This window comes from Pleurodeles waltl, chromosome 7 (genome assembly GCF_031143425.1).
Source record: "Pleurodeles waltl isolate 20211129_DDA chromosome 7, aPleWal1.hap1.20221129, whole genome shotgun sequence".
NCBI lineage: Eukaryota > Metazoa > Chordata > Amphibia > Caudata > Salamandridae > Pleurodeles > Pleurodeles waltl.
This window is the reverse complement of record NC_090446.1, coordinates 1267721351-1267736461: the sequence shown is the minus strand read 5'-3', so window position 1 is coordinate 1267736461 and position 15111 is coordinate 1267721351. Positions and strand designations below refer to the sequence as shown.

General features: G+C 48.1%; 1 protein-coding gene across 6 annotated transcripts in view; it reads left to right on the top strand.

Annotated features, from left to right (window-relative positions):
* The window catches only part of LOC138246155 (zinc finger protein 514-like), a 105340-nt gene that overhangs the window by 29656 nt on the left and 60573 nt on the right, over window positions 1–15111 (top strand). For all 6 annotated transcript variants that reach the window (XR_011194233.1, XR_011194232.1, XM_069200442.1 and 3 more), the window contains one exon: window positions 4013–4126. Coding sequence is in view for 4 of the 6 variants with exons in the window: in XM_069200442.1 (XP_069056543.1) it covers window positions 4013–4126 (114 nt within the window). In the remaining 2 variants the exon portion in view is untranslated. The remainder of the gene's footprint in view (window positions 1–4012; window positions 4127–15111) is intronic.

Genomic DNA, 15111 nt, shown 5'->3' with positions numbered 1-15111 from the left:
CTTCCCCTCCCTACTTAATGGCGGCCGCTGGCGTGCCAAAGTTGCTCCAGAGGCAAGCCTGTCTACGCCTGGACCGCGCCCAGTGCCCGAACCCTGGCTCTCGCCCCACCCACCGCCACTACACCCGTCTTCGCTACAACGCCACCACCCTCCACACCCTCAACACCGGCCACTCCCCCTGCCACTTGCCATCAAGCCACCCTGCAGCTGACCCGCGGACCCTTCTCCTGCCGAAACTGCACCTTCACCAGCCTCCACGCCAACTACCCACCCACCAAGGCAAGACGCAACCATCTCAGATGCATCCTACTCGACACCCGCTCCTCCGACAAACACGGCGTCGAACTTTGGAATCTACTCGACTCAGCTTTCCCAGACGTCGCCTTCCTGACCGAGACCTGGAAGAATCCCTCCTCAGCGCCCGACATCGCCATAGCCATCCCGGACGGCTACAAGATCACCCGCAGGGAACGCTCCAACAAACCAGGAGGAGGCATTGCCATCGTCCACAAGAACACCCTCAGGATCACGACCAGCACCCAAGACACCCTCAGCATCGCCGAACACCTGCCCTTCCAGATTCACACCGACCAAAACACCACCCTCAGAGGGACCCTCATTTACAGACCCCCGTCCCCCGACAACAGCTCAGCGACTCCATCACCGAAGTCATCAGCAAGCATGCACAGACTACATACTCCTTGGGGACTTAAACTTCCACCTCGAGAACACCAACGACAACAACTCTACCATCCTGCTTGACAACCTCTCCTACCTCTGCCTCAAACAGCTCGTCATGACACCCACCCACTCTGCAGGACACACGCTCGACCCAATTTTCTCCTCCAGCAAACACGTCTCCTTCAGGCACACCACCGAACTCCACTGGACCGACCACTGCTGCATCCTCTTCTCCTTCGAGAAACCCACAACACACCATCACCTGCAACGGATTCCCCACCGCAGATGGAACAAGGTAACCGAAGACCAACTGATCACTACCCTCTCCCGAAACCCACCCATTGACACCACCGACACTGACATAGCAGCCCACAACCTCAGGCAATGGTTCGACGACTGTGCCAACACTCTCGCCTTGATCAAAAATCCTTCCAACAGACGCACTGACAGAAAGGCCTTCTGGTTCACCACCGACCTCCCAAGAATCTAAGCAAACATGCTGAATACTCAAAAAGAAGTGGCGGCATGATGAGACACTGGACAGCCACACAGCCTTCAAGAATGCCATCCACAGACACCACCAACTCATCCGAACCGCCAAGAGAACCGATTTCAAAGAACTCATCGACAACAACGCACGCAGCCAAAAGGAGCTCTTCAACATCATGAAGGAGCTCTCCAACCCTGGCTCCAACATCAACAACATCCCGCCATCACAAGCCCTCTACGACTCCCTAGCCACCTTCTTCTCCTGCAAGATCACAGACATCCATGACAGCTTCAGTACTCAGACCCCCCGTCAACCACCGACACCACAGACTCACATCACCACCCACCAGCCTCCTGATCTCCTGGACCCACATCAATGACAATGACATCATGAACAGCATGCAGTCTGGCTCACCATCCCTGCCCTCACCACATTTTCAGCAAAGCAAGCTCCATCATCGCACCCCAACTCCGAAAGATCATCAACAGTTCCTTCGAGTCCGCCACCTTCCCGGAGAGCTAGAAGCATGCCGAGATCAGCGCCCTCCTCAAGAAACCCAAGGCGGACCTCAAGAACTTCCAGCCCATCTCCCTGCTCCCCTTCCCGGCAAAAGTCATAGAGAAAATTGTCAACAAACAACTGACCCGTTTCCTCAAGGAGAACAACACTCTGGACCCATCCCAATCCGGATTCTGCAGCAGCCACAGCACCGAAACTGCCCTCATCACCGCCACCGACGACATCAGAACCATACTGGACAACGGCGAAAATGCGCCCCTCATCCTGCTGGACCTCTCAGCCGTGTTCGACACCGTCTGCCACCACACCCTACGCACACGCCTCGACGACACAGGAATCTGCGACAGAGCCCGGGACTGGATCTCCTCCTTTCTCACCGGCAGAACTCAGAGTCTGCCTCCCTCCATTCCACTCTGAAGCCACCAAAATCATCTGCGCTGTACCCCAGGGTTTGTCCCTGAGCCCGACCCTCTTCATTGTCTACATGGTTCCGCTCACTAACATTGCCCGATCTCACAACCTCAACATCATCTCATATGCTGGTGACACCCAGCGGATCCTCTCCCTCACCAAGGACTCCGCCATAGCCAAAACCAACCTCCACGAAGAAATGAAGGCCATCGCTGAATGGATGAAAAACAGGTGCCTGAAACTGAATTCCGACAAGACGGAGGTCCTCATCTTCGGATCCACCCCCTCTGCATGGGAAGACTCCTGGTGGCCTGCCACACTGGGAACCGCACCGACACCCACCGACCACGCATGAAACCTGGGATTCATCCTGGACTCTTCACTATGCATGACCCAGCAAGTCAATGACATCTCCTCTTCCTGCTTCAACACCCTCCACATGCTTCGGAAGATCTACAAATAAAGCCAGAAGAACGGTCACCCAAGCTCTCGTAAGCAGCAAACAGGACTACGGCAATGCTGTCTACGAAGGAACCATGGCCAAACTCCAGAAAAGACTGCAACGCATCCAGAACGCCCCTGCACGCCTCATCCTGGACATCCGCTGCCACTGCCACATCACAGCCCACCTGAGAGACCTACATTAGTTCCCCGTCAACAAGAGAATCACCTTCAAACTCCTCACCCACCCTCACAAGGCACTGCACAACACCAGACCAGAATACCTCAACAGACTGCTCTCCTTCTACACCCCGACAGCTTTGCTCCTCTGACCTTGCTCTCGCCACCATCCCATGCATCCGCAGAACAACCACCAGCGGCAGATCGTTCTCGCACCTTGCCGCCAAGACGTGGAACACTCTTCCCACCCACCTGCGTCAGACCAAGGACCTCCTTACCTTCAGGAGACATCTCAAGACATGGCTGTTTGAGCAGTAGCATCCACCCCTCCCCCTCCTCCCCCTTCCCCTCAGCACCTTGAGACCCTCGTGGGTGAGGTAGTGCGCTTTGCAAATTCCCTGATTGATTATGTAGTCATGTTTCGGTCCCCTGCAGCAAATATTGCCAGGCCTGTCCTATAGTGACCCCTACAAGACATTATGCTAGGTTTTTAAAATACTATATAACCCATAGGGGCCTCCTCATCTGCAACCCAGGTTTTTTAAACCATACTAGGTGAAATATGTAGGTAACTGTTTTAGGGTTGCTATTCACAAGCTTACTCACCGCAACTACGAGATTCCATTAAATCAGTGAAACGTGGTATGCTCTACTGCTAAGGAATGTAGGGTTTTATGGCATCTTACCTTCTAGATCCGTGGCCCTGTTCAGGATCATGTTCCCTGGCATGCTCCCTGAGTCACCACCTACTAGGAGATACTTGGTCAGTGGCCTTGTCTCACCAGGGGCTCAACCCATTAATAGAGAGAGTCCTCAAGTAGACAAGCCTGCTGTCAATCGACATATAGGTGTTCGGAGCTCAGAGGAAGACATCCCTTTATAATTGTGATCTAGGCTCTTCTTAGCAGTCTGAGGCCTACATGCTTCTTGACATATGCAGTCTTAGAATCTAGTTTAATAGATAAGAGTTCCTAACCAAAACATTGTATACGATTCCCATACACTTAAAGTAGCTCTTTGAAGAAAATATGATTTAAATTGGACTGTTATTGTTTGATTTTGTAATGGTGCTGTTACAGAGAGATTTTCTGTTGTTGTAAGGAGAAGCAAAAGGAAATTGATTGACTAATCATTATATTCTTCTTTTTCACCAAATCACGACTTTCCCTCAAGTAGCTCTTGGAAAATGTGTATATGTTGTGGCTTACTCGTCCTTCCTAGCAAACATGATATGGCATGAACATAACATCCTTAGTTTTATAGTTACTGTAATCACTTTTTCTACAACAGGGCACCCAACTATTGAACCTTCTGTTCTAGTAAAACTTAAACAAGAGGACGAGTTATATCAGAAGAATAAGCAAGACCACAAGAAGGCCGAAAATAGAAACAATCCGATAACAAGTGAGTGCTTACAAACCAAAGGACATTTGTTTCAACCACTTTCCCTAAATGTTTGCATTTCGCATGTGGCTTACATCTGATATAATTTGCTTGCATATCTTTCATAACCTGCAGCTCAAGCCCACTTCCTCCTGCGTTTTGCCTTTGCTATAAATAGTGTATTCATCAGCCAGAGAATGGACTTTAGTGGGCTCAAAGCCACCTATGTTGTAGTAGAATAAATTGAAGTGTTAAGGATGTTTTTTACAAGTACTTCTATTAGCTTAATTGCATGGATCTGTCCCACTTTCTTCCTCCTGGAAGGGGTTTGTAACTGGTTTTGGCCCTGCCAACCCATCTCTCCTTTTTCCCAGCTTTATCCTATGAATAATGTTTGGTACAGTATTTATCTGTGGTCACAGAATGCATGCCAGTCTTCTCATATTTTAGACGTGTCTGTTAAAATGCAACTGTGATATCATTCTGGTCAAAGATGATTGATGGTGCAATTGTGGTAAAAGGTGATGGACATATGAAGCAAAAGATTTTATAATGTAGCTCCCTTTTGTTGGATCATGTGCAGTTCTGGAAAAACTGCAAGGCATGGGTCTGGTATCCTTGTTTGTGACATAATGCTTTGGGAACAATATGTTTGCCATGTGTGGCTGTAGTTACACATGCTCTGCATACTCCTGCCATCTAGTGTTGGGTCCGAATGTGTGCAGGTTTTTTTTTTTGAAGAAGTTTCTCGAGTCACGAAGCAGTCATTGCTCCTCTCGATGATAGTGCGCGTGGGCGTCAAATCCACTGATTTCTTACCACCATTGGGTTTGGATGTGTTATTTGGCACTCCTGTTTGAGAATGTTTTTTTGGTTTTGGGCTTCCTTCAGTCTGTTTTGCACCTCAATTCCCGTTGGCATTGTTTTCGTTCGCGTTTCCTTCTCCCTGTTCGAAAATACAAGAACACCGTCACTTGTTGAATCCATGTTCTCCATTTGTAGACTTCGGGCCTCATCCATTCAGGCCTTCTTTCTCATCTCATCGTATTCTACTAAAAGACCATTGGTTCCGACTGAAGTTATGGCTCCCAAGCCATCACTGCCAACAGGCACCAGACATCAGCTACGAATGCCCCGCCCTCTGGCCCGGCACTGAAAGCCAAGCCAGCACACACCTGCTGTACCAAGCTGTCCAATCTTGATGCTGAACCGAACATCTACCTCCTTGACTTCAAGCAATCTAATCGACACTTCTTTGGCTCTGACCAACTCTATACCGAAACACAGACCAAGTTCAGTACCACAAACTTCTGAGTTGCACTTTAACCGATCCTAGAGGCTATGGCAGAGAGAACCAACCCAAAACTAAAGAAAATACACATACATCCTTCTATTGGACGAATCATGACAAAGGCAGTGCAGTTGGTGCCTACTCCATCAAAGCGCCAGCTTAATTTCAAGGAGGCCATTGGACTGCCAGTACCTCCTAAAAAGAAGGACATTGCCACTAGTCTTATACACCCACCTTTGCCTGCTTCTCAGGCACCTTCACCACCACCTTCTCCTCCTCTATCACCACCACCACCTCACCTCTTTCACCACATCATTTACTTAGTGACATAGGTGATGTTACTCCTCTAGGCTCCCCACAGTCTTACATAGATGATCAGGGAGAAGGTGATAACATACAGCAGCCACCCACAGATCCATGGGACACTTATGATTTTGACCTTCCCTGGAGATAATGACCCGGACCTCTACCCAGCCAAGCCTTCACCCCCGGATGATGCAGAATAATTTCAGGAACTTATGGCTAGGACAACTGCATACCACCATGCCCCATTGCATAAAGATCATACAGAAGATGATATTTTATTTTTTTAAAGTTATCTTCTAACACAAGGGCATGTCAATATCTGCCTATGTTAAAAAGGATGACACGTCATGCAGAAGAAATCTTTGAAGATCCAATACATGCACGCACCATAACACCAAGAGTGGACAAGAAATGTAAGGCTGCATCCTTGGGTCCTACATACATTAAGGGCCAGCTCCCTCCAGAGTCTTTAGTAGTATCAAATGCACGGAAAATGGCAAACTCCCGAACATCAGGAGAAGCCCCTCCACCTGTTAAATAATCTGAGTTGATTGATGCATCTGGGAGTCGTAGTCAAAGCAGCTAATCACTAGTGCATCCAAGGTCTCTTAGCAAGGTACAACAGAGTCCTTTAAAATGAAATGGAGGAACTCCACCAACATCTCCCCGAGGAGTATAGGGAAAAAAGGCCAGCAAATTGTTCAGGAGGGTAATTTAATCTCCAGAAATTCCATTAGAAATGCCCTTTGTGCTGCAGACACAACGGCTAGGGGTGTTAACACACGCATTCTGTTTCATAGACACTCCTGGTTACACATATCTGGCTTCAAGCCAGAAGTGCAACAAACACTTCTAAATGCCCCATTTACCCAGGAACATCTGTTTGCCCCACAAGGGGACAAACTTTAGAAAAAAGATAATGAAATCAGCAAATCTATGGGGTGACTTTAACCTCCTACTCATCGTGGCCCCTTCCGGCGCTCCATGTACAAACGGGACACCAAACCAACATCATCAGATGACTCTACCTCTTCTTATAGACAGGGGCACCAAACCTCACCCTCGAGGTTTTTACGGCGGCATATTTAGGGTAAACAATTCGAAAGGTAGTGAGAATGGTGCCTCCACTCGCACCACCACCTCCACCTCTAAACAGTGACTCTGTTTCCATTACCCCAGACCATCTAACACCTGTCAAGGGACGTCTACAACAATTCTTTCCAACTTGGAAAAACATAACAACAGATCAGTGAGTTTTAGATGTTATCCAACACGAGAATTTCCTGGGCTCATCAAAACACCTGCAAACATCCCACCACAAAAACTATAAATCTAACATTTAAATTTGCTAAAACAAGAAGCACGGGCTCTCCTACAAAAAGGAGCTATAGAACCTGCCCTCTTCAACAACAGGGCATAGTAGTATACTCTCGATCGTTACTCATTCCCCCAAAAAATGGATCACTTCGACCTACCGTAGATCTCAGACCGATAAATCATTACATCCTTTCAGAACGATTTCATATGGTAACTCTCCAAGATGTGATCCCTCTGTTACAACAGGGCGACTTTATGTCTGCACTAGACCTAAAGTACAACCGCTTTAGCATACATTCCAATCCAACCAGCTCACTGCAAATACCTCAGGTTCATGACACAGGGAAAACATTACTAGTTCAAGATGCATCCGTTCAGAGTCACTACCGTACATGCAGTGTTTTGCAGTAGTTGCAGCACATCTCCGCCGACAGACCATTCATGTCTTTCCACACCTCGACGACTGGCTCATCAAGGTCAGTACGTTTCCATTATGCCAACACACACAGGCCGCTCTACTCCTTCATCAATTGGGGGTTCACAACTATCATCATCATTTAACTTTATTTCGGTAAGTAAGAAAACATACCATAAAAGTACAGTACAAACAATAACAGTTGAATATTAAAAGACGCTAAAAAAACATACACAGTAGAGAATTAAAAAAATACAAGAGGGTTCAAATCCAACCAAAGTATCAAAAATGAAACTCTTAACAATAAGGGGGTCACCTCAGCAAGGGGCCTCTTCCCAGGATCAATAAATACTCAATAATATAAAAGAAAAATAACTTTATGCTAAGAAGAAAAATGTAAAATTGAGTGAGTAGATATGCATAAATAAGTATAAAAATTGACTATCCTGTATTTTTCTTTAAAATAACTATTCTAAGGCGCCAGATTGCTTCGAGAAATTTTGCCACTGGAAAAACTACTTGAACAGATGGATCAGATTTTAAAATTCTCTCAGCATGAAGATGAGACCTGACACCAATAGATTTACAAAGCGGGATAATCCAAAGGGCTCTTTGTTTAAGGTATGCATGACAGAAAAAAAAAAACATGTGAAACAGACTCTTCACTTTTACAACACATCGAGCAAAACTTAGATCTGTTAGTGGAACTATGCCAGTTGTACGTCAAGGAACATAAAGGGAGAGACCCTACTCTGAATCTAACAAAAAGAGCACGTGCGAATGGAGATAGTGCAATGTCCATGAAGGGCTCAAGTTCATAATTGCATTTGATTGATAAGAACTTGTCCGACATGGAGAGAGGGACAGTCTTAACAAATTGCATAGTCTGAACATTGTGCCAAAAAGCATCCTTCAGTACCTGTGCAGCATTTTTGGGAATGGAGGATGGGTCCATTTAATAGGACCCTAAACCTAGGTGAGTTAAAGACTGTTTGACATAAATACACCATTTGGTTTTAATGATATAATGATAGCGTTATGACCCACCAAGGATAGAAGCCCGCAGCGAAATGGAGATATGGCATCTGTTGACCAAAGCCGAATCCAAAATAGCAAGGGCCTTAAAGCAGCAATCTGCGAGATAGAAAAAAGGTTTAGATCCAATCGAATGGGCAGAGATGGAGTACTGGAGGGAACTTTGAGCAGCATTTTCAAAAATTGATTTTCTGCCCATGCCAAGTTAACCAAACTACAATGGCCCCAGAGCTCGGCACCATAAAGGCCCCCCCCCCAGCTTGAGATTTGTATATTTCGAGGGCAGGAGACATTGCAAATTTGGGCGATCTTGAAGCAAATCTGACAATGCCACCCGCCCGTTGCTTCAAGCACAGTAAGGATTTCTGGCGCTGAGCGTGCCAAAGATACGAATCTCCCAATTTAATGCCCAAGTAATCGAAGGTGCCCTCTCTTTCCAGGGGAACACCTTCTAAGTACACCGTCCTCTTCATTCTGCACCTATTGTCCCCAAAGACCATATATTTAGTTTTTACTGAGTTAATTTCCAACCCGTGGTCCTTGCAGAAATCCATAAAACGGGAGAGCAGTCTTGAGAGGCCCATTGCAGTTCGTGAAAGTAGCGGGGTGTCATCCGCAAACAAAAGGCAAGGGAACGTTTGCCCACCCAGACTTGGAGCATCACCATAAGGATCTAAGAGATATGGGATACATGCGTTGATGAACAGTAAGAATAAAGTAGGCGCCAAAACGCACCCCTGTCTCACACCGCGGGCTGTAGGAAAAGCTGAGGACAAATCACCAGCCGAACCCCAACAAACTCTGGCATAGTTATCAGAGTAAAGATCTTTGATAATGTTAATCATAGAGCCCGGGATTCCAGTAGAGCTGATAACCTCCCAGAACTTAGCGCGTGGGTCATAGTCAAGGGTAGGTCGCTCCCCCTGCCGTTGCAGCTCCTCCAGCTCCTCCAGGTTCCTGAGACCTACCTCGCAGTAAGTACCCCCCACCTCCCAGCCCCTCGCCCTGCCCTGCGCTACTCACCCTCTCTCCTGCTTCTTTTCTTCCTCTCTGTTCTTCCTCCTCGCTCCTCTTCTGTAATCTTCTTCTGTACTCTTCTTTTCCCCGTCTTCTCTCTTCATCTGTGTGCTTCTCAGCCTCTCCTGTGGCCTCTCTTCTTCTTCATCTTCTTCTGTGGTCTTCAGCCTTCTGTTCTTCGTCTTCTGTATCTTCTTCTGTGATCTTCCGTCTTCTGCTTCTTCGTCCTCTGTCTTCTGTTCTTCTGTCTTCTGTTCTTCTGCTTTCTTCGTCTTCTGTTCTTCCCGCGCCTGCCCTCCTGCTCCTGTCTCATCTCCCTCCCTCACTCGCTTCCCCCTCTCTATCACCCCTATCTGCCCCGTTCGCTATCTGCCTCCCTCACTCCTCCTATCTACCTATCTCTCTATCTCACTATCGATCTCCCTCACTCGCCACCTCCTCCTATCTACCTATTTTTCTATCTCTCCACCTATTTCTCTATCTCTCCCCCCCTTCCCGCCACCCCCTCTGTTACCTATCTTCCTATCCTCTCACTCTACCTCTCACCCTCACCCACCTCTACAACCCCCCCTCCCCTAGCTTCCCAACCCTACTCCCATCTCTCTCCCTAATCTCCTAAACTTCCTAACACTCACCCCCTCCACCCTTAAACCCCCCTCCCCCAGCTCTTCTCACTCTACCTGTCCCCCCCTCCCTCCCGCTCTCCCGCCGCGGCCTCCTGCACGCCCCCGCCCCCCAGCTCCCATTCGCCCCCAGCTGACCCCTCCCCCCCTCCTCCCTCTTATGGCGGCCGGCGCGCCAGAGGCAAGCCCGTATGCGCCTGGCCCGCGCCCAGCGCCATGACCCCTGGTCCCCAGCTCTCCCAAACCCCGCTGCTCCGCTACGACCCCACCACCCTCCACGCCCTCAACCCAGGGCGCTCCAACACCTGCTTCCAAGCTCACCCCAAACGCACCCATGGACCCTTTGCCTGCAAATCCTGCAAACGCATCTTCCACCACGCAACTACCACGACCACCAGCCCACGCGCCATCAACCACCTCAAGTGCATCCTGGTCAACGCTCGATCTGTCCACAAGCACGCCGTTGAACTCTGGGACCTCCTGGACTCCACAGCACCGGACGTCGCCTTCATCACAGAGACCTGGATGAACGCCTCTTCGGCCCCAGACATCGCCACTGCCATCCCCGAAGGCTACAAGATTTCCAGAAAAGACCGCACCAACCAAGTAGGAGGAGGTATCGCTATCGTCTTCAAAGACTCCATCAGCGTCACCACCTCCACCGAAGACACCCCTCTCGCCGCTGAACACCTGCATTTCCAGATTCGCACCGACCCCAGGACCACCCTCAGAGGATCCCTCGCCTACCGTCCCCCCGCACCGCGCGCCCCTTTTAGCGACTCCATCGCCGACTTCGTCTCCCCGCACGCCCTCGCCTCACCGGACTACATCCTCCTAGGCGACCTCAACTTCCATCTGGAACAAAACAACGACCCCAACACCACCGCCCTGCTCGACAACCTCGGCCTCAAGCAACTGGTGAACACCGCCACCCACATCGCCGGACACACGCTTGACCCTATCTTCTCCGCCAGCAAACACGTCTTCTTCAGCCACACCTCCGCTCTACACTGGACCGACCACAGCTGTGTACATTTCACATTCCGACGCGAGACCCGCCACCTTCGCACTCAACCCATCCCTCGTCGACAGTGGAACAAAATCCCCGAAGAGCAACTCTTCTCCACACTCGCCGTCAACCAACCTACCCTCACCACCGACCCCAACGATGCAGCCCTCAGCCTCTCGAACTGGATCTCCAACTGCGCAGACAACCTTGCTCCCCTCAGACGCACGCATCAACAGGCCACCACCAAAAAACCTCTCTGGTTCTCTGACACCCTCAAAGAATCGAAGAAAACATGTCGCGCCCTCAAGAAGGCCTGGCGCAAGGACCACACCGCCGACAACATGACCGTACTCAAAAACGCAACCCGCGAACACCACCACCTGATCCGCGCAGCCAAAAGGAACTTTTTCACCGACAGACCAGACAAAAACAGCCACAACAGCAGAGAACTTTTCAGCATCGTCAAAGAGTTCTCCAACCCCAACGCCGTCACGCCCTCACAAGACTTGTGCAACTCCCTCGCCACCTTCTTCCATCGCAAGATCAGCGACCTCCACGACAGCTTAGGACACCAGACCCAACCAAGCCTCACCGAACCCACACCCCCGGCCATCACCCTCAACGACTGGACCCACATCAACACTGAAGAAACCGAAACCACCATGAACTCTATCCACTCCGGCGCCCCATTGGACCCCTGCCCTCACTTCATCTTCAATAAAGCCGACAACATCATCGCCCCACACCTCCAGGCCGTCATCAACTCTTCTTTTTCTTCTGCTACCTTCCCCGAAAGCTGGAAACACGCCAAAGTCAACGCCCTACTAAAGAAACCTACGGCTGACCCTAGCGACCTGAAAAACTCCCGCCCCATCTCGCTCCTCCCCTTCCCTGCCAAGGTAATAGAGAAGACCATCAACAAACAGCTTACCACGTTCCTCTGGCCTTGCGCTCGCTGCCGTCCCTCGCATCCGCTGCTCCACGGCGGGTGGGAGGTCATTCTCCTTCCTGGCAGCCAAGACCTGGAACACCCTCCCCACCAGCCTCAGGACCACCCAGGACCACTCCGCATTCCGGAGACTCCTCAAAACCTGGCTTTTCGAGCAGCAGTAACCCCCCCCCATACCCCTAGCGCCTTGAGACCCGCACGGGTGAGTAGAACGCTTTATAAATGTTAATGATTTGATTTTATTTGATAGCTTAGCGCGCGGGACATGGGTTCACAACCCATATACAGCAGTCACACCTTCAACCTTCACAGGTTCAGCCATACCTAGGAGCTATCCTCAACATACAGCTTGGGTTAGCTCACCCGAATGCGGTCAGAATTCAGAACATCATATCGTTGACGAAATAGATTCCTCCCAATCAACACAACAGTTCAGCGACTCTTAGACATGATGGCATCTTGCATTGCAATAGTACTTCATACCAAGTTACACATGAGTCCACTGTAAGTCAGTGGTTTCAGTCGCAGGGTCAGTTAGTAGATGTAGTGTCGGTAAACAACTGCACTCGTCACGCTCTGCAATAGTAGAACACACAAAACCTATCCAAGGGTCTGCTGTTTCTTGACCTTGTTCCCCAGATCATTCTCACAGCGGCTGCATCCCTCACAAGATGGGGTGCTCAAATGCAGGACCTCACAATCCAGGGACTCTGGGATTCGCAACATAAAACCCTACAAATCATCTACCTAGCTTCAAGCATTTCACCTGGCATTGAAAGCTTTCCTAATTCACCTAACAGGCAAAATTGTATTAATCTGGACGGACAACATAACAGCCATGTTTTATCTACAAAAACAAGGGAGGGCACTCTCTACAATTATCACACCTATTTCTGATAATTCGGCATTGTGCAAAATGTCATCACATTCACATATTAGTGGAACACCTCCCAAGCATGGGCAACAGCCTTGCTTACCTCTTCAGCAGGATGCACCAACAAGTCCACGAACGGGAACTCCACCCTCGAGTCCTCCTCCTATACTTTCATAAATGGTGGTTTCCACTCACAGATCTGTTCGCAACCACAAACAGCTCAAAATTCCAAAACGTCGCTTCCAGGCACCCACACCCCTTGCCCAAGGGTAATGCTCTGTGGCTATACTGGTCAGGGATATTTGCCTATGCTTTTCCCCCTCTTCCTCTTCCATTTGTGGTTCGGAAGCTCAGGCAAATGTCTCTCACCATCATTCTAGTAGCTCCTACTTGGGCTCGACAACCATGGTTTTCTACGCTACTCAAACTCTCAGTAGTGCCACACGAAAAGCTTCTCCTCAACCATGGAGAAATCGGGCACCGAAATCCAAAGTAACTCAACCAGGCGATTTGGCTTGTGAGGTCATAGAGTTTGGTTACCTCAACCTCCCACAAGAATGTAAGACCATTCTCCAGGAGGCACATAAACCTACAACCAGAGCATGTTATGCAGCCAAGTGGAAAAGATTTGTTTTCTACTGCCGTGACAAGCATAATGACCCTTACTTAATTTGCACAATTGTGATCTAGCGCATACTTCAATATGAATGAACTTAGCCACAGTAGCTGCCTATCTACAAAACTGGTAACACTTATCATTATTTAAATTACCAGTAATTAAGGCATTTATGGACGGCCTCAAAAGGGTAATTCCAAACAGGATTCCTCCTGCACCAGCTTGGAATTGTATTTACCAGACTTATGGCTCAACCTTTTGTTTCAATCTATGCTTAACTGCCCCCTGCAGTTTTTATCTTGGCAAGTAGCCTTCTGTAATGTGGAATTGAATAAAATATCTAATTGTCCATGAGACAGGTTGCTTCATAAATCTACTTGTTGTGTAAAGAAATCTACTTGTCCCTTTGGCTTCTTATAGTGAGGCGTCAAATTATGCCATTAATCTCATTATATGAGTTCTGATAATAGCCTCTCTGATTATGCCAGGGCTAATACTAAAGTCTTGAATACTAGTGATTCTTTATTTGCCACCTTTCCACAGATCTACATACTGGGGCTTGAGGTAGCAGAAAGCAAAGGTTCAAGGGTTGGAATGCCCTTTTGAGACTGTGCAAACCTACTGACTTGCAAATTTTTAAGGGTTTTCATCAGGTCTTCCCTAATCATTTCCCATACTGAGAAAGGTTGGAAATTTAACTCCTGACAAGGGTCAGAAATAAAACTTCTTCCAGGTTTGGGAATAAAGTGGTTAAAGGAAAGTGAATTTCTAAGCGCTCAACATATTTTCGCATGAGCAAATCTACACCTGCATAGTAGCTTGTGCTACAATACAGTTCACAAATATTTTCTAGGAGTATGATTTCCTGGTCTACATCTGTGAATTCTTGTGAATTCAAGAAATAGGCAAATCTGCACTAATGCAAAGACATATACCATAGGTGCACTTTGTGACTCCCTTTTAGCATTGGGTCCCTAATTAGGTCTGGCATTAACAAATACCTTTTGTTTTATTAGAATTCTGTTTCTCTAGCAATCTATTGGCTGGTTTCACTGTGACTGATCCTACTTGCTGAACTCGCTCCTACTCAGCGCCTGGATACCCTCACAGATGACAAGGTCTGCACTATACAAATCCATGTTACATTACATTACAGTGATCGCAATCTGCTCTTTCACACGGAGAATGTCAGCACACAAAGTAGTTTTGTTCAGTGTCAGGACCTGCTGTGGCAATATGTGCTTTTTGCAACCAAAAACATTTTTGCGCTATGCTAAAATGTGTTACACTGGTACGGGCCTAACATGTCCCACAACATTAAAGTTTTACAAAAGCCATGTAAAAACAAAACACACATTGACAAAACTAAAAGGCTGACCACCAATATCATACCTGTTGGCTTTGCCAATGCATGTTTATATTCATGATTCCCAAAATCTTGCTGAAACTGGTAACTCTGACTTCCAATTATGAATATTTTTTGGAAAACAATGGTACCTAAAATTTCAGCAGAACTTTTTTTCCTAGTTGCATTTTTTTTTGAACATTTTATTT